At 51.3% G+C, this 19,303-nt stretch overlaps 1 protein-coding gene across 1 annotated transcript; it reads right to left on the bottom strand.

The window, feature by feature from the left end:
* Positions 1-16,583: 16,583 nt before the first annotated feature.
* On the bottom strand, positions 16,584-19,089 carry C1QL2 (complement C1q like 2). The gene is made up of 2 exons (XM_007964736.3): positions 17,924-19,089; positions 16,584-17,317 (listed from the first exon to the last, which is right to left on the bottom strand). Exons 1-2 carry the CDS (start codon positions 18,605-18,607, stop codon positions 17,138-17,140), a joined length of 864 nt encoding a protein of 287 aa, XP_007962927.1. The 5' UTR covers positions 18,608-19,089; the 3' UTR covers positions 16,584-17,137.
* Positions 19,090-19,303: the final 214 nt, after the last annotated feature.

Here is a 19,303-nt window from a genome sequence, read left to right as displayed (position 1 = left end):
GAGGGTGATCCAGGCATTTGCTTTGAGCTTGCTGACAGTGGAGTGGCAGTTGAAATGCTGAATGGAGCTGGGCAGAGGACTGGGAACAGAGGTTTCTAGCATGAGGGTGGGGGCAGTGTATGTGGTGGAGAGGCTGGCATCCCCCCTCCTCACCCGCCATCCGAATACCTGGAAGAGTGCGTCATTGAAACCGGCTCTTCTTCTGAGGCATTGATGAAGTGTGAACAATTCCATCGCCTTCCTTTCTTTCCCCTTAACTTTCTCCTAAGCATTTCTGTATTTTTCTTAAAAGCTCTTTTATTAGAGAATAGAATGCACCCATCATGTAACTGCATTTACTGGAGCCAGCTCTCAGGACTGCAAATCTGCCTGTGCCTGGGCTGGCTCCTTCACCCCTCCACTGTGACTCTGGGGCCAGAAGGGGGCCTCAAGCCCAGGCCCCAGGCCTTAGCGACTCTGGAAGCATTGTTGGGGGGGATTCCAGTATCACTCATTCCAACAGAGAACTAGAGCTCTCCGTACAGATAATGATACGGGAAAAAGAAAGAAATGGAAATTCCAGACAATTTGACTTCCTTCCAAAGTGGTGACAGAAACAACAAGCTTCCTGATCTAAACCAAACTGGGAAGTTCCCACCCACTTTGTTGCTGGATAAACTGAGACCCAGAACGGTACACATGAACAGATTTTACAGTGTTTGGAATGAAGGTTGATCTTCTGGTCTCTGAGGTGCAATCCGTGAATTCCCTCTGCGTTTGTTTAGGCCGTGCGTTCATGCTAAAACATATCTGAGCGTACCACATGTGAGTCAAGCTGTCATAGCTGAATTCTCCATAAATGTGCCTTCCTTTACTTCCAGCTACTGTGGCACTGAAATCACTCCGGAGTGTTCACAATCTCTGAGTAAAGCCCTTACGTACTATACGTTGATCCGACCTTTGTCACATTGGCACGTGAGGAGGGCCGACAAGCCTGCATCTCCAACACATTGGGAACCAGCTCCTTGTGTATACAGCTCCTCTTATATCCCAGAACAGCGTCATGCCTCCAAGGGCACTCCACACGCATCCCCTCCACAAGCATTTATAAAGTGTCTCCTCTACAAGTGGACAGGAAATAAAATGCTAAATGTAGATGCAAACTCCCTGCCCTCCGGGAACTTACTCTCTAGTGGGGAAGATGGACATTAAGCAAATGAAGAAACAGCAGTGCGGGAGTAAGAGCTGTAAAGAAAACTGAAGCTAGGGAAGGGGATGGAGCGATAGAAAGTGCTATGAGACATGAGAAGGTGAGGGCAGGCCTTTTTGAGGGGGTGCCATGTCAGTGGAGACCTGAGTAAAGTGAGCAGGGAAAACAGGGAGCGGTGGCAATACTGGGGGAAAGCGTATTCCAGAGAGAGCAGCAGCAAGAGCAGCCCCTGAGCAGGAGAGCACTTGCTTAGCTGTGAAATGTCAGGGAGGCCCCAGAAGAGTGGAGAGAAGAGACTATAGTGGTGGGTAGTGCTGGACAGCAGAGATAATGCCGTGAATGAATGAATGAATGAATGAATGAATGAATGAATGAATGAGTCGGCCTCAGGACAATAGAATTGAACTCAGGCCTTGCCAGCTACATGATCTTGAGCAAGTCACCCTAAACTTCTGTCTCCCATTCCTCATGTGTAAAATAGGAATCATCATAGGTACTCAACTCACTGAAACGAGAATTATGCCCCAAAGAGTCTAGACTAGAAATCAAGACTTGATCTGGAGTAACCATTCTGCCATTTTCTGGCTTGAGCAGGTCACGTCATCTCTCTGAGCCTCTGTTTTCTCATCTATAAAATGGGAACTACGGGGCCCACCCTGCCAATCTCAGAGGGCTGTAGTCTGGATAAAATCACATGACCCCTGTGGGAAAGGCTTGTAACCTGCATATGTCATACATATAGAGGGGCTTGTTGAATACCTGTGGGTGAGTGAGGCCTGAAATTCCCACCCACCGGGCCCAGGTAGGAGGCTCCCATTCCCCTGTCAGTTCTTTCTGGGGCAGCTCCTCCTCTCCAGTTCCTCCCCTCAGTGTTTGTTGGTTCCTATTTGTTTCTTGGCCCCTGTGTCCTGCCGCACTCACAGAGAATCCCACTTGCCCTGTAGGAAACGTGGTGCTCATTCCTTAGTGGGGAAGGGAATCATCCTGCCCTCCCCCACGGATGCTCCATACCATGTCCTGAAGATCTTTCAGCAAGGACACCCAGCCCCACCCCTCCCCTGCTTCCAACCCTTCAGTGGTTCCCCATCCCTTCAGATGAACATCTCAGCCCTCTCACAGGTCACACAAAGCCATAGGGCCCCCACTGGACTTTCCAGTCTCCCACAAAGACTACCACTTGGTAGTCTTTGGCTGAAAAAAAAAAAAAACGTAACTTCTCTGCAAAAAAAAAATTGTAACTTCTCTGCATGGTACCCAGTCTCATGCCTCCACAACTTTGTATATACCATTTCTTTTGCCTGAAATGCCCTGTTCTGTACCCATAACTGCTACTCAATTACCCAGAGGACTCCTATTTATCCTGCAAAACCCAGTATAGATTTCATTTTTGGGGACAAGCCGTCCTGGATTGTGTGTTCTCTCCTTCACAATGATGTTGGCCCTTCCTTCTGCTGTGCTCCCCTAGATCTCGTTCGTGCAAGTTCCTTTGTCTTCACACCATGATGCCCCTCGATGCAACTGTCCCTCCAGCAGACCATGCATGAGCTCCTTAAAGGCAGCATCTAAATCATCTCTGCTTCCCCAGAACTTACAACAGGACCTGGCACACTGGAGATGGCCATGAAAGTTGTATTAAGAGGAAATAAAAGACATACTGGAGGAGACAGCCTCTAGAGACAGCCCCCAAACTCAAAGTGATTTACAGTCATCTCCCTAAACTGGACAGAGGTGTGTGTGGTGTCTTCTCCAACCTGCTGTATGTGGCAGCTTTGAAGTGAGAGGACTTCCAGTTGCCTACATTTTGAACTTAGTGAATATTACAAATGACCACATTAGTGAGACAGGCGTTTTGGAGGCACTTTTGTTGACCCACCTAAGAAAGGCTCTAAATGTGTGCCCCAAAAATGGAGACTAGTGATTTTGCAGCCTCACAAATGACCCACATTGGGTAGGAAGCTAAATTCGATTTGCATGTCAAAGGAGCATTATCTGGTACCTGATGTAAGACTAATTTTATTATTAAATTATCGACACTGATTTACTGAGAAATACGGTACTGCCGGGAGCTATTTTTAACCTCCCGCCTCAGCCCCACTCAGCAAACAAATCATCCTTTGAAGGACACTGCATTTGCAAAAGTGAATTAGGTGAATAAATATCCATCTATTCATGAAGTTTCTTTATTGAGAAATAAATAAATAACAGCCCCTGAATGCCTTCATTGTCCGCCTGGCAGGTTTCCACGAGGTTGACAGTGGGCACGGTGGAAAGGGCCGCTGTTTCAAGTGCCAGTCCAAGAGTGGGTGGAGAGGCACTGGCTGGGGTTCCCACCTGGGAACTGTGTGAGGCCCCGGGGCCTGGAACAGGGCGGGAGGATTGGTAATGTCTTGCCTACCCCAGGCACGAGGGCAATGGACAGGCCTGGTCCAGCTCAGCGCCTGGAGCATCCCACGCTCAGCGCAGAGGACACGAGCTCCTCTGGAACCAGGGCGCCTTCGTTCTCCCACTCACTATTGCTGGGAGCTTGAGCGAGTTACTTAACCTTTTTGTGTCTCAGTTTTCTCATATACAAAACGGGGATAATTCCTATCATTTTGCCATGATTGGAAGGATTAAAGGTGATACACAACACATATAAAGCACCTGGAAGAGTTCCTGCCACATAGCAAGAATCCAGTACGTGTTTCTTATTGTTATAGTCTGCATCATTATTGGGATAGGGAGAAAGGTAAGAACAGAAGTGTCCTTCGGGGGAGTCATGTAATATCTTGGAGGAGCATGGGCCTTAGAGTCAGACCCAAGTTGCATTCCAGCTCCACCTGGCAGAGCTGTGTGTCTCTGGGCAAACTACTCAACCTTTCTGTTCTTCAGATCCCAAATCAATGAGACAAGCATAATCACACCTACCACTGCAGGAAAAAATGAGATCATGAGTGTAAGCTCTGTAACATGGTGCCCGGCACTGAGTAAATGCTCAATAAACAAGGGATGTTTAGTAACGGGAGAGTTACTCTTATCAAGATTAATATAGTCAGTTATTCCATGCCTTGAACACATTCTTAGCGCTCCCTAGACCCTCTTTCTTCCCTTCTCTCTCAAAACCCGGTGCTCATCTGTGATAAAATGAGAAGACCCACACCTCAATAAAAAATCGGAAAAAGAAAAAGCATTCTTTCTGAAGGATCCTGACTGATGCCATTCTTATTTAAACATTGATATTCCCTGAAGTAACCCAGGAATGGAAAACTAAATGCCTCCTGTTCTCACTTGTAAGTGGGAGCTAAGCTAGGGGTGCGCAAAGGCGTACAGACATACATATAATGGACATCGGAGACTCAGAAGAGGGGAGTGAGGGGTGGGGAGAGGATAAAAATCTACATATTGGATACAACGTATACTACTCGGGTGATGGGTGCATGAAAATCTCAGACTCCACCCTATACAATTCATCCGTACAACCAAAATCCACTTGTACCCCCAAAGCTACTGAAATTTTAAAAATATATTAAATATTGATACTTTGTTTGTCATAGGTTACAATAATCTTGATATTTTAAATATTGCATTACATTATTTATCTTAATGGAAGAGTTTTTTTGCACCCTCTTAAATTTTGCCCCTTACCCTAGTCCAGGCTCTGCATAGAGGTTAGAAGGAACCTCCTCGTGGGAGGAAAAGAATCTCCATTTACCTGCGGAGGTGGATGGAGGGAGACAGTGGGTAGGGAGGCAACAAGGCCAGATCATGAAAGGCCGGTCCACTGGGTTTGGGACTTGGAGGTGATTGTGCCAGGAGACATGGAGGTTTACCAAGCAAGCAGTTGACAGTGATGACTATGATTTGATGGCAGTCGGACTTCCTTTGCCCCATCCCTCCCATGATAGGAACATGGGAGAGTTAATCAGGAAAAACCTAACTGAGCCCCTGGTCCCCTGCAGCTGCTGGCAAACCCTCATTAACCACTAGCTTCTCACACCGTGGAAACAATTACTTGTTGTCTGAGGGTTTGGACCACGGGGTCCCTAACTTGGCAGCCCCGTTAGCCCAGGGATATGAAAGAAGGCAGCTGGCAGTGAGGACTAGTTAGCCAGCTCCACAAACACAAATCCCACAGGCAAGCTCCCGCGGCTGGCCCTCCAGTCCTGGAGCTCAGCGTGGAAAGTACCCAGCCTCCTCACATGCACCAGGCTGGGCGGTGGCCTTGCTTGTTCATTTCCACAAGAAGCCCCCATCATGAGCTACTTAGCAGCAGAAACAGAGTAAGACACAGGCCCTCTGCTGTGATGCAAGTTTCTCCCTCTGCATCCAGACCTCCCAACGTGGGTGATGACTATAGTACAGAAGCTGTGAAGTGTCCTTCCAGAAATGGGGGTGCATAGGCAAGGTACCACCCAGAGGGTGGCCAGCCGAGCAGAGGGTGCAACCTGTGACCAGGGGCCAAGCAAGGGCTCAAACACTACACATGGCACACGGTGCCACAAACTCAAGGCATGAGGGCACGAGACATGTGCAGTCCCAGACTTGCCATCCTGCAAGAGTTGCAGGAAGCACCTCGAGAGAGAAGCCAAATCCCTAGGCCCCTCACATATTTGTAGGAAAGCTCTTGAGCTTGACTTAGGATTTCTGCTTCACCATTGGGGAGTTTCTTGTTCTCTGATGCCAGTCACCTGGGCCTGTCAGAGGCTGTCATGCTAGCTGCTGGGCTAGCTCACTCACGGGGAGCCAGGCGAGAGCCCTATGCCTGCCTCTCTTAGAAAGTGGCTGTCTGGAGAAAGCGAAGAAGAGGTGGGCAGTGGCTTCTGGAAGCTCTGCCACTGGACTGGGAGATTTTTTGGGTAGAGATCATCTCATTCCCAGCACCTACACAGGGCTGGCATACAGCTGTGCACTGACTGCATGGATGATGGATGGGTGGATGGATGGATGGATGGATGGATGGATGGATGGATGGATGGATAGGTAGATGGATGGATGGATAGGTAGATAGATGGATGGATAGGTAGACAGATGAATGGATGGATGGATGGATAGATGGATGGATGGATGAGTGGATGCTCTAGCTAATATATCCAGGATGCTATGGGAGAGCTGAGATACAACCTTCGAAAGTGATCCGCTCTAACTGCCTGACAGAGGGGTGGGAATCTATCTGCTTGCTCTGTTCCCCCATCATGCTTACCACATTCAGACCCCTCACTTTGAACTATCAGAAGGCCTGAAAAGCAGAGAAGACTGACTGGGAGGCTTTTCTCAGTACAGTTGTTAACCAGCCACGAGACCCTGCCAGTCACATCATTTGTCTTAGCCTCAGTCTCCTCTACTGAGTGGAGATGGGGATGTTATAATTGTATGTCCAGCAACCACGGTCCTTGCAGAAATCCACTGTGAAGGAGCACAAGAGCTATCCATAATTCCACATGCTGGTGAATGTGGGGGCTGGCGTGTCACTACAAATGAGGGAGAGAGTGGCTGCCGATGCCCTTTAGAAAGAATCGAGTGTATTACAATGGTAAGTTGTTGCTGCTGCATATGTAGGTATCTGCATCCATGATTCTGGAACACTATTATTTGCGGTCTTTTAGGCAACTCAGGACACTCCTAACTTCCAGCTCCTGCCCTGAGATGTTTCTTCTCCCCAGTCTCTCCCTCCCCCAGCCCTCAGCCCTGGACACCTCCCACCTCCATCTGACTCCACCCCAAATACAAACTCCAAACACACTTCAAAGAGAGTCAGCGATGAAGTTTCTTATGTGTGTTGGAGGCAGGGAGTCGGGAAAAGGGGAACCAATCAATGGTGTAAAGCTCTTCTATCTTTCTAGTGAGAGGCAAGAAGGGCCCAAATGCTCCCGAGAGTGTTCTGAGCCAGATATACAACCATTGCAATTGACACTGCTGTGTCCCCATAGGTACAGCATACCACACCCACCCACACACACCACCCCACACGCAAACATCCCTCCCACAACACATCCATCCTGTCACACACGTAAGTCACAACATCTCCCTCCACGTATGTGCATGCCATATGCACGCCAATGCACACAGCCCTACACACGTGTAGAGAGAAAGGCTCCAGGAAACCCTTCCCCGAGGCAAGCTCACCTCCAGGCCTGTGGCTGTGTGGTTCCCTCCCTGTGAGACTGGCATTGAACCTCCTCCTGGTCCCCTCCAAAGAGCTGGAGCATCTGCACCGTTTCATTTCTCCTCTCCTGGCTTCACCCTGGGCTCAGTGGCTCTCTGGAGTGCTGTCTGCTCCTTGTTCTGGGTGGCATATCCCCTGCCCTGGGCCCTGGTCTGGCCCCTGTCCTTCACAGAGTTCATGTGGGGCTGGGCCTCATCTCAGGATATTTTGTACCCCAGGGCCCGGCACAGCATTCAGTGTAGATGTAGGCACTCAACAATTGTTTGGAGAATGAATATGGAACCAAGGGATTTCCAAAGTGTGTGAATCTTATCTGCTGAGCCTCATTGCAAGCTCCCTAAGGAGCTTAATGACCATACTTACATGACAAACACCTCAACTGATGGGTCACCACCTCCTGGAAGCCCTCCTGACCACCCCAGCCCTTCTCAGGACCTCTCATTTCCACATAGAGGTTCCCTGTGCCCAGATCAGCCATCGGGTCAGCCCCTCCCCATGTATCCATAGAGTGGATCAAGACACACGACAGCACCTCTGTTGTGTAAAAAGGGCTTTGTGGCCACACAAACCTGGGCTGCAACTCAGGCTCCACCACTTCTTAGCTGTGGAGCTGAAGCACAAGTGAGTGAACTTCTCGAGTCTCGGTGCCCTGGGCTGTGAGATGGGAAGAATGACACCCATTTTGCAGGACTTCGGGGAGTTTTAAATGAGGGCATGCGAGTCACAGGCACCTCCCAGTGGATACGTGACGAACAGGAGGGAGTACTATTGCTGTTATCATTGATAATTACTATTCTTGTTACCAACCAGACTACAAGAGAGTGACAACCATGCCTGCCACCACAATGCTGGGCACACAGTGGACACCCGGTAATCGGGTTTTAAGTGAAGCATGTGGCAAAGCTGGCTTTCACAATCTACAGGCCACCAGACGGCTCCCACTGGATTCCATGCCCTTGAGCGGCATCCGGATTTCCCAGCTATGCATCATGGAGCTGGGAAAGAAAACAGAAACCAGCCTTCCAAAGGCTTGTAAGCTCCATATTGATCCCGTGGAGGCAGGGCAGGTCTTGAAAGAGGCCGCAGCCTGGACTGCATGCTCTCAATGTACCCTCCTGAATGGGCTCTGCTGAGCACACCCCCCTACCCACCCCTGACCTGAGACCTTTAGCGGGATTAGCCGGCATTCTTGCTATGCATAGCAAGAGGCCCTGAACCACTGGGTTGTGTGTGCCAATTTGAAATCAGGCTGCGATGGAGCTGGGCCGTCAATGGGACTTTGCATATTCATGTGGCAGAGCCCTGAGACTTAAGTCACAGCTCCAGGTCCAATTACGCAGGGGCTTATTAGCCTGGGATTTAACAAGGGAGCCCCACCAGGATCTGCACAGTCATCAGTCTTAAGTTGCACAGGCATTCCCAGCATGTACTGGGACCTGCGAGAGCCAGTGCTAAAGTAGGTGAGAGACCAAGGCACACACAGTGGGAAGGGCACTGGGCTGAATTCTGGCTTTGACATATATAACCACCATTGAAAACAGCCTCTCACTTCCTCATCTGTGAAATGGGTACAATGATCGCTTATCTTCACCTCACAGGGTTACTGAAAGGACTGTAGACACGTTCGGAAAACGCCCTTGGTGTCTCCTAACACACAGGCATGCTCATAAATGCCAGCTACTGACACTAAAATCCTGCCCTTTCTCATTCCAAGAAGTCTCAGTTTGATGATTTCTGAAATGTATCGACTCGGGAGAAAATGAAGAGATCCCTAATCATTATCTCATTATCACCACCACCTACTAACCCCAGGTCTCAAGCACTTACTCTGTATCTCATACTGTTATGACATCTCATTAATCCTCCCAATTACCCATGTGGTAGGAGGACTGGTCCCATTTTATAGATGGGAAAAGAGAAGCTCAGCAAGTTAGTCTGTTAAATGATTTGCAGAGCTAGTTCATGGTAAAGGTGGATTTGAACCCACCAAGTTCAAAGACCATAGTTCAGTTCCTCAAAACATCAGTAGCTTAGACAAGTAGCCAGGTGATATAGTTGGCAAAGTGACTCTTTCAAAATAAATGTTTAAATGCTGATGACAACTAACTTTTATGGAACACTCTCCAGTGACATCGCTGACATCCATTAGCTCATTCACTCTTCACATTAGTCTTGTAGAATAGGTAGCATTTTACAGAAAAGGAAACCCTGTACCAGGCGCAGTGGTTCGTGCCTGTAATCCCAACAACTTAGGAGACCAAGGTGGGAGGATTGCTTAAGGCCAGGAGTTCGAAGCCAGCTTAGACAACATAGCAAGAATTCATCTCTACAAAAAGAAGAAGAGGAAACCATGGCTCAGAGAGGTTCTATGACAAGCCTCAGATAACCAGCAGGCTGTTGGGGAAGACAGAGAATTGGATTACTAAAAGCAGGACCTTTAACGTCAGACAGATCTGGGCTTCAATCTTCAGGCTCTCCTTTGCTGTGTGATCTTCAGCAAATCACTTGCCCTCCCTGTGCCTCAGTTTTGATCCTCTCACAGGGTGACTGAGAGAACTGTTGAGATATTTAACTTGCTGCATCTCACTTTTCTCCATTGTTGAGATTAAGCAAGACAACACAGATAAAGGACTCAGTTCAAAAATTTTTAAATGGTTACAATCACTTTTTGTCTCCTCTCTTTACTCTGCGTTGTGACCTGGTTGCTTTTAAAGGGCTGGGCTATTTTGGTGCACTCCGCTCCTGCCCACTGTTCAGTCTGGTTGCAGAGCACACATCAGATGACCGGTGTGGCCTGGCATCCTGGTGTCTGCGTCAGTCTCTTCAGCTGGCCTGGAGTTACCAGGCATCAGAGCAGAACATCCCGCCCTTCCCTGTCTCCTTCCCCCACTGTCAGGCACAGTGCAGCAGGGAAGAGGCATCAGAGCCCTGCCCTGGACACAGGAACTGGAGGTAAAGAGAGGAAAGAAGAGGGAAACAGAGCCATTCTGCAAAACTCAGGCATGGGGACCTGGGGACACAGCTGAGGAGCCAAGCGGGAGCTGAGTTCCTGGGCAAGCAGATACACACCACCAAGAAGCACAGCTCTGCCAATCAGTCGCCCAAGAGCCAAATCAAGGGTGACACTCTTCCTAGGAAATCCTGGGGACGGTCAGGGTGCCTGCCTCCAGTTGCCTCCCCCCTCCCTCGGATATAATTGCATCTTTAACAAGGCTTCAGCATAGGCAACAGCCAGGTGTGTGGTGTGGGGGTAGGGGGTAGATACCTCATTCTCTAAGCATACTAGGCTCCTCCCTAACTGCAGCCACCCCACACACACCACACACATACAACCCCCAGGAGTGCCCTTCCTTCTCCCTGTGCCAACAGAGGCAACAACTGGACTGGCTGGAGTCCATCTTTCTTTAATTCCCTCAGTTCTAGAAGAGGGGCTACTGAGTGTAGGAAATACACAAGGTAGAAATCAAGGGCAGAATCATCTGTAAATTGGATAAAGACCTTGTTTATACTGATTTGGAAATAAAGTAGGACTTTCCCACATGAGGGCAGAATCCATAAGTGAAAGAGGAAGCTATCAGCAGAGACTCTTCTTCCTCTGGACCAGGGAATGCTGGAAGCAGCTGACAGGCCCAGTGGTGGAAGATTTGTTTCACCAATTAAAGGTCATCATCAACAGTACAATGAATGCACCTCTGTCAAAAGAAACAGGGGCTCTGCATGCACCGCTGGGTTGTCCAAGAGTGAGCATGAAGGGGGAACCGGGTGTGGAGCAGTGCTTCGAGTTTTATACTCTGCGTGTTCAGAGCCACACACAGGGGCATTCTAAAAGTCTGAAAGAATACAAATCAAACTGTTAACCAATTATCTCTGGGGAAGGAGATTGCAGTAAGGGAGAGGGAATTTTTGCTTTCTGTTTTATATTTCTCTATGTTGTTTGCATTTTTTGCTAGTGCATACTATGTCAACAATTTTTCAAAAGATGTTTTTCATTTGAAGAAAATGAAAGAATCCTCACAGAAAAAGCACCAATCAAGGGACCCACTGGAAATGAGGCTACTGCCCAAGCAGCTCCAGAATACAGAGGGTCATCCCCAAGGCCCCAAGGAGGAGCCTAAAGCAGCCCAGAGGCTGCAGTATGGCAGTGGTCATAAGCTTGTGTCAATTAGGTTTTGATAATTCCTAAAGGTGTAACCAGGGACCCAAAGGTTGTCATAAATGCACGTTTGCATATATCTGTCCCCTTACACCCAAACCTTAAAAACTCGTGGTTGGGGGTGAGAGTAGGGGATAGATGGAGACTCATTGGTTAAAAAGCAGTGATTCAGCTTGCCAGGACAACCTCCTATGATCCCACTGTGAAGTCAAAATATTTTCAAGATTTACCTTCTCAGGATCCCCCAGGATGCCTCCATCCCTCTATCCATCCATTCTGAAACTATTTATTGAGCACCTACTATGTGCCAGGCACTATTTGAAGTGCTGGGGACAGGGAATATTCCCTGGTGGCCCACATGGACACCAGGTAGCGCCCTTGTGAAGCCTACAGTCCATGGGGAAGACAGACCACCTGACACAGGATTACAACAGTGTCATAACTGCCATGCAGAGAAGCTCTCAGCAGGGTTCTCTCGCTCCCAGGGTGGGGAGAAGAGAAGCCATGGAGCACCAGGGTTGTGGGGGAACTGCTGGAAATCATGTGCCAGCTGAGCCCTGAAAGAGTGAGAGCTAACCTGGAGAAGAGGGTCCCAAGTAGAGGAAAGAGCATGACTGGCACACGGAACAGTAAGAAATGGAGAGCAAGAAGCCAGGAACCAATGGATTGCAAAGTTAGGAAAGGGGGGCACTTCCTTTCAAGGCCTCCAGAAAAACCCTTGAGCACCGGCTTCACCCACAGAGTGCTTGATGGAGAATCTTCTTTCTAGAAATGCACCCTCATTGTCGTTTGTCTTTTTAAGGTCTCGCCTCCCTGCTCCACCCATATTCCCTAAAGGGCCTGGGCTCTGGGGTCACACAGACCTTGGCACCAGTCCTGGCCCTTACTTTGGAGTAGTCACTTCACCTCTCTGAGTCTCAGTTTCCTCATCTGTAAAATGGGGCTAATAGTCATACCTATTTCATAGGGTGTTGGGAGGACACAATGTGCCCTAGCACCAATTCCTAACGCATGGTGAGGTCTTTAAAAATCAAAACTCATCCTTTTTTATGTTTTACCAGTAGAGGTAATTGTTGAGCAGAGGACAGGCCCATGTGGCTCATCACACTAGTCCATGTACTGGTGTGTATTTTTGAAATTAGTATAATAAAATGCTTTAAACTACTTCTCATATTATGTGCTTCAATTGCTGCTATGATCCATGCTCCTTCATGGAGGGGAATTAGAATATAGCAATAACAAGAGACCAAAACATTCCCCCAAAATTCCTCTTTTCCATCTGCCGAGTTTGTCCTCCCTGATATTCAGAGGGGCTCCAGAGGGACCCCACCCTGCTGGGCCCATCCTGATACTGAATTGGCACCAACGCCAACATCAGTCTCCAAAATCAGGTGTAAGAAGAAAACCTGGGAACTTTAGCTTTATTTATTTTCAGTCTAAAAAAGGGGAGAGGAATCATGCATTATAAATTCTTAAAACGTAAACTGAAACTGTGCACTCCAAGAATTAAAGTACTCAGGCTCACCTGTGACTCAGAAAAGAACATCTCTTCAGGCCTAAGATTCTGGGAAATGCCAAGCTGAAGGGAAACAGCCCTTGAATTAACCCTAGTCCGTTTTTGCTCCAATGAAAGGAAACTGGTTTCCAAACTTGGTTAGCCAGTTGGAACATAGATACTGACTTGAATGTGCAGGTCCTTTAATGAACATAAATACAAACAGATGAAAGAATTTAAAAGTATAGATTGACAATGGTATACATAAATTATTCATGAGTTAACTAAATATATTGGTTGTGAGTGCTTAAAAACTGTTTAACCAGTAGAACTGTATGATCAGAGAAGTCTGGAGCAATGAGTCTGTGGCAGTGGCCCCTCTGGTGGCATCATAGCCTGATGCAGACGGGGACCTGGATGTTTTGTCTGGGATGCCCAAAAGAGCCATCTGCTCACACAGATAGGAGAGAAAGGTAGCAGAAGGGATAACTTCTATCAGGATTTCCAGGGCCAGGTGTGTATCTCATGCACTTAGGCAGTCCTGAAAATGATAGTAGCAGAGATGCTGGCTTTGGGAATGGGGAAGCGCTCTCCCACCAATCAGAGGTAGCCAATACTCACTTCACTAAACTACACCTGCGGGATGGCCCCTTCCCCAGTGCCACCAGCGGGGACAAGGGAGAGTTGTTCTAGGAGAAAGTGGTCAGCAGACCCTGAGGAGAGGGACTGGAGAGGAGGGGAGCTGCTGGTCAAGAGAGACAGGTCCAAATGGAGCATTTGGAGTTGGTGACCTAAGACTCCAATGGGCCATCAGCACTGGCCAGGCTTTTCAGACAAATTCCTCAGGAGAAGGAACCTCTGTCTGGGGTGCTCTCTCAGGGGGCTACCTGGGCCAAAGAAGAAGCTGGCTGCTCTCATCTGTCCCTCTGGAGGACGCTGCCATGTCCTACATCAGAGGAAGGGGTGGGAAGTGTGCCCCACCTATGTGCTCCACTCTCAAAGGCCTGAGAACCCTGGGAGGTGGACCTGCCCCTTCTGTGCAGGCAAACAGGGGCAGTCTGTAGGTCTGAGTTCAAGTTGCAGCTCAGACTCTTATAAGCTTTGTGCACTTGGGCAAGTCATGGACCTCTCTAAGCCCCAATTTCTCTGCCTCTCAAATGGACAGAATAATATCTCTCCAACTTCCAGGGTGATGCCAGTATGATAATCCCAACCCAAGAACATAGTTAGAAAAGGAACTCAAAGCAATTAGGAAATTAAACTGATATATTATGATTATAATTGATAGTAAGTCCCTACTCAACTGGAGACAAGGGTAAGTGTCTGGTGCAAAGGGTGTCTTGCATTCCACATGCACCCCAAGACTGACGGCACTATGACGGGGACAATGGTGGGAGGCCTGCCTCCCCACTCCACCCTGCCCCTTTCCGGTAGAGTCCTCTGGACAGATGATGGTGTCATGGACCTCGGTGGGCCATGAGGGGCCTGCCTGTGACCTGGAAAGTGTGTATATGCAGAAAGACTGTTCCTGAGCTTGCTAGCTCCTGCCACACTGTACCTCCCATCCGCCACCTTATCAATCCATCATCCTCTTAGCAACTGACACCTCTGGCAGCACCTCTGGCAGCCCGGGCATTAGAATTGCAAGAAGCCCCGGCTGCACCAGGGAATACAGATGGAGGAATCTCAGATTCAAATTTGTCTAAGTATTGTGAACAGTCAGACCCAGGCAAGGCATCTCCACTGCCCTTCCGCCAAAGGGGAGTGGTAGAGGTTTTGTTAGAAGTACAAATTGCTTCTTAATGCAGAGGATAAAGCTGGGTTCGGGCACCTCCTTAGAAATTCCTCCTGCTCCCAGGAAAGCCACCACTGCATGTCAATTTTAATTTTTGAAATTTAAACCAAGGGCTTTGTGTCTAAGCTCCATCTGATCGGAGGAAGGGGAGGAATAAGTCAAAAAGGATTAGGTGCCCGCTGGGGATTGCAGATCCATAGCAATTAGACTTCATTTGGGTCTCAGACATTTGGTTTTAATCGCATTTCTGGATGATACAATCAACAAAGCATCAGAAATTGATACCTATGCAACTGTAGATGGGCCTGACTCTGCCCTCCCCAGTTCCTGGGCTCAGCTGGGTTAGGGATCCACAATCAGCAGGAGTGGGGTGGGGTGGGGAATTGGGGTTGGGATTAGTAGGTCTGGAACTGGGGGAGGGGATGGCAGTATGTACATGTATGTTTCCTCCCATTCTCTTTGAGTACTTTATCCCTGGACTCAAAGCAGACATAATCATTGCTCATATTCAAAAGAATGACAATAAAACATTATTCAAGTAAGAGCAAAAAGGAATAGCGACAGCAACAGGACTCAAGGCAGGGGGTATAATTGTCTTTTAAATGGGAATCACAGCTTTCAGCATTCTCCAGGAACTAAAGTCGAGCACAAAGCAATTTGGGGCCAGAAATGTAGCCTGAACATTGTCACACACCACATTGACATGGACGTATGAATACAAGTGTGTGTACATGTGTAATGTGGATTACATGAGGACAATCACAACATTACATCCACATAGGAGATACACACACACATGCACACACACACGTAGCTCCAGTCTTACACAAATACACACACCCTGGGGCTGCCTTTTTGTGCATACTCACACATTTCTTTTCATACAACCTGTCAAAATGACCTCAGTAAGCACTAGCAGGTTGCTGGTAGCTGACTGGTTATTTTGTACATAACTTTGTTGTAACTCAGTGATCTGACAACAAAAAAAATAAAAAGAAAAAATTCAAAACCATGCAGGGTGTTTTCCTAACTCGTGTGTGTGTACAACACTAATGGGACACCAGACACATACACTCAGGTTCAGAGCAGTCATCCCACATCGCATGCATAAGGGAAGGGAAGCCCGCAGGAAAGAGGTGTCCCTCCTCAAAGAATAGTGTCCACCTCACCACACAGCCCTGGGGAAGTTCAGCGAGTTGGATGATCTGTGGAATTGCCTCAGTTTACCAGCTCTCTGGAGAGCTGTGGCCCTGGCGGCTGTGAGTAAATGGATCTGTGCTTACTGAACCATCTGCTGGAGTGGGTGTGTGTCTGCTAGGGACTTCTGCACTTCCTTTTAGGAGCCAAACATCCTACAGATCCCTCCCTGGCAAGTGTCACTCACGCCTCCCATTTCCCATAGATGCCTTCTCTTCCTCTTCCTTCCCCAGAAGCCCCTCCCCTCTGACTTCCTCCCACAACTCCGGGAGGACAAAGTTGCCCAGGTTGCCCAAGACTGGAGACCCAATCATTCCTCTCCTGCCTTCCTCTAACTCTCCCTGATGCCCTTCCCCGCCTCCTCCCCTCCTCCCAACCCCACCTCAGGCCTCTCCAGCTCAGGGCTACAGCCTGGGGAGAGCTTCTGGGAAGGGTGGGATGCAGCTCCCATTACCCCACGTCTTTTCGGCCACTCCTGGTGGCAGGGACATAACAGTGGCTGGGGAGCAGGTCATAGATGGGCCTATCCTGGGCCCAGGTAAGGTCGTTATGCCAAGGCGGACATCTGGAGCCCTGGCCCAGGATATGCCGACATAGAGACAACAGAACCCATAGTCTAAAAACATAATTTAATGCATCGCGGTGAGTCTGAGTCAGGGGGGAGTGCGGTGTGGAGAGGTGAATTTTCTGTTTGCTGGAATTCTGCTGTGGGTGGGGTTTTGGCTGACAGGGAAATCTGCACAAGTATTTCGGGTCACAAAGAAGGACGCCCCAGGAAGCCCGCGCTCTCTCTGGCCTACCTCCCTGGCCAGGGCCCGGAGCCCTCCGCTTCTAGGCCCTGGGAGGAGGCGGTCTGAGGAGGACAGGCTCCCGGCCCGGCCTGTCCAGTCTAATCAGGTTTGCAAAGTCTGTGCCGCCGCCTCAAGGACTCGGGCGTCCCTTCCTCCCTCGCCGGGATAGGGATGGAGACCAGGAGCACGGCCCTGAGCGTGGTGGGTCGCAGACGCACTGAGGCCAGGAGTGGGGCAGGGAGGAGGCAAGGAGGTGTCTTTTCCAACGGAGATGCCAGGAAGTGTCATGAATCGAGAGTGGCCTTTGCCAAGCAGCCGCGCCCGGGGCAGAGACCGGGCGGCCTGCAGCCACCCCACCTCGCACCTCCCGCGCCCCTAATCTGGGTACAGAAGAAAGCCCGAGAACGTGCTGTACTTGTTATTATTGCCTCCGTGAGCCTTCCCGCCATCCAGCTTCACATACACTTCGTCCCCTGAATCCAAGTGCAGCACCACGCTGTTACTGGCGTAGTCGTAGTTCTGGTCGGCGTCCTGTGCAATGGCGCTGGCCCGGACCTGGGGGCAAGCGTGGGAGCGGGTGAGCCGGGGCACCTCTTCCCTCGCCCTTGCTCAGCCCACACCAGGCGCGCCACGCAAGGGCTTCCCGCCTGCTGCTTCAGGATCCACACTCCCACCCCAGCTCCATGCTCTCTCTCCAACTTAGCCACCTCCTTCCCCGTACCCCCTCCTCCTCGCGCCGACGAGTCTGGGAAAGAGGGAGACGGGAAGCTTCACGAACAATGACCCAGAGTGGACGGGTGGGAGCCAGGGGCCAGAGCCAAGAGGCGAGGGGGCTGCAGGGCAAAGGGGCGACCTGGAGGGAACTAAAGAACTGAGGTTTCCGAGAAGCTCACAGAGAGGCAGGCAGGGACGCAAGTGGCCAAGGAGTGCAGTTTAGATATGGGGGTCTCTAGGCTCTCAAGGCCCAACATTTGGCTCTATGTCCTGGTGAGCGCGGCCTGGGTGCTTTGGGAAGCGCAGACGCTGTGGCACCGAGGCGCGTTCCTTCCCGGGGCTCGCTCGCTCGGTAACCCGCGGGTGGAAAGAAAGGAGGCTGGTTCCCTGGGAGGTTCAGGGCACGGGCCAGGGTTTGCGGGGCAGGTGAGGGTAGGGGTCACTGACCTGCCCGTTCTTGCAGAGGTCCGCCCACATGCTGGTGCCGTCGCCGCCGCGCATGAGGATGTGGTAGGTGAAGAAGTAGATGCCGCGCACCTGGCAGCTGAACTTGCCTGTGGTGGGGTCATAGTGATTGCCGAGGTTGGTGACAACGTCGTCGAACTTCAGCACCTCATAGCCTTCGTGGGGGCTCTTGAGACCCACATAGAAGGCGATCTTGGGGCCGCTGAAGGTGGCACTCAGCGCACTGGTCACTTCACCCTCGGAGTCGCCAGCTCCCCCGGCCCCGCCGCCCACCACCCCGACGCCACCGGCCGTGCCCGCCGTCAGTTGCAGCCCTGGCAGCCCGGGCCGCCCCGAGTCGCCCTTCTCTCCCGGAGGGCCCCTGGGTCCAGGTGGGCCCGGCTCTCCAGGGGGCCCCCGCGGCCCTGGCTTGCCCGGTCGCCCCGGGTCGCCCTTGGGTCCCTGGATGAAGGGAGGCGGAGGGTTAGCACTGAGGTCCTGCATGACTTCCAGGGCGGCCGTGCTGGGTCCGGGAGGCTGCGCCTTTGCGCCCGCGGGCCCCCCGCCGGGTGCTGCAGTGTAAGGGTCGCAGATCATGCGGCAGGTACCCATCATCTCGTAATGCGCGGCGCCTGGGGGCGCCGCCTGCAGCAGCAGCGGCACGGCGATGAGCAGCCCGAGCGCCATGGCCAGGAGTACGCCGACGGCCGCCAGGCAGGCACGCCGCCGCCGCTGCCACAGCCGGGAGGCGACCGCCACCAGCTCCTCCTTGCCGCCCGGGGAGGTAATGGTGGGGCGGCGCGGGCGGCCCCGCTCCCCGTGCTCGGGGGCCGGCTCCGCGGGTCCTGGCCGCGCCCCCGACGTGGCGACCCCCCGCCCCGGCCACCCAACTACTTCAGCGAGAGGCGCCGGGACCTCGGCGCCTGGGCCCACCGCGCTGGGGCTGCTCGGAAGAGCCGCGGACCCCGGCGCGCATGGCGTGGGGCACACAAGACAAGCCCGGCGCCCCGCGGCTCCGGCGCCGGCCGGGGAATGCTTGCGCTGGTCGGGGAGTCTGCTTGCGGCGTCCGGCGCTGGCTCCGCGGCGCTGCCTCCTGCCCCGCTCCGCTCCGCTTGGTTCGGCTGGGCTCCTCGCGCAGTGAGGGCGCCCCGGCTCCGCGGCGCGCTCTGCTGTGCTCTCTAGCTGTTCGCTGGCTCCCGCGCGGAGGGGGGACCCAGCTACCCTGACGTAAGGAGTCCGGGGCTGAGCGGCGGAGGCGGCGAGGCAGCGCGCGCTGCCATCACTCGGGAGACGGCGCCCTCATGTCATCAGCCTCCTATCGGGCGGAGCCACAAGTGGGCGCAGCGGGCGCGGCCCCAAGCCGGGGCGCATCGGACACACCC

Source organism: Chlorocebus sabaeus, chromosome 10, assembly GCF_047675955.1.
Source record: "Chlorocebus sabaeus isolate Y175 chromosome 10, mChlSab1.0.hap1, whole genome shotgun sequence".
Classification (NCBI taxonomy): domain Eukaryota; kingdom Metazoa; phylum Chordata; class Mammalia; order Primates; family Cercopithecidae; genus Chlorocebus; species Chlorocebus sabaeus.
Note: the sequence above shows the minus strand (reverse complement) of the source record. Positions and strands in the feature narration are given on the sequence as shown.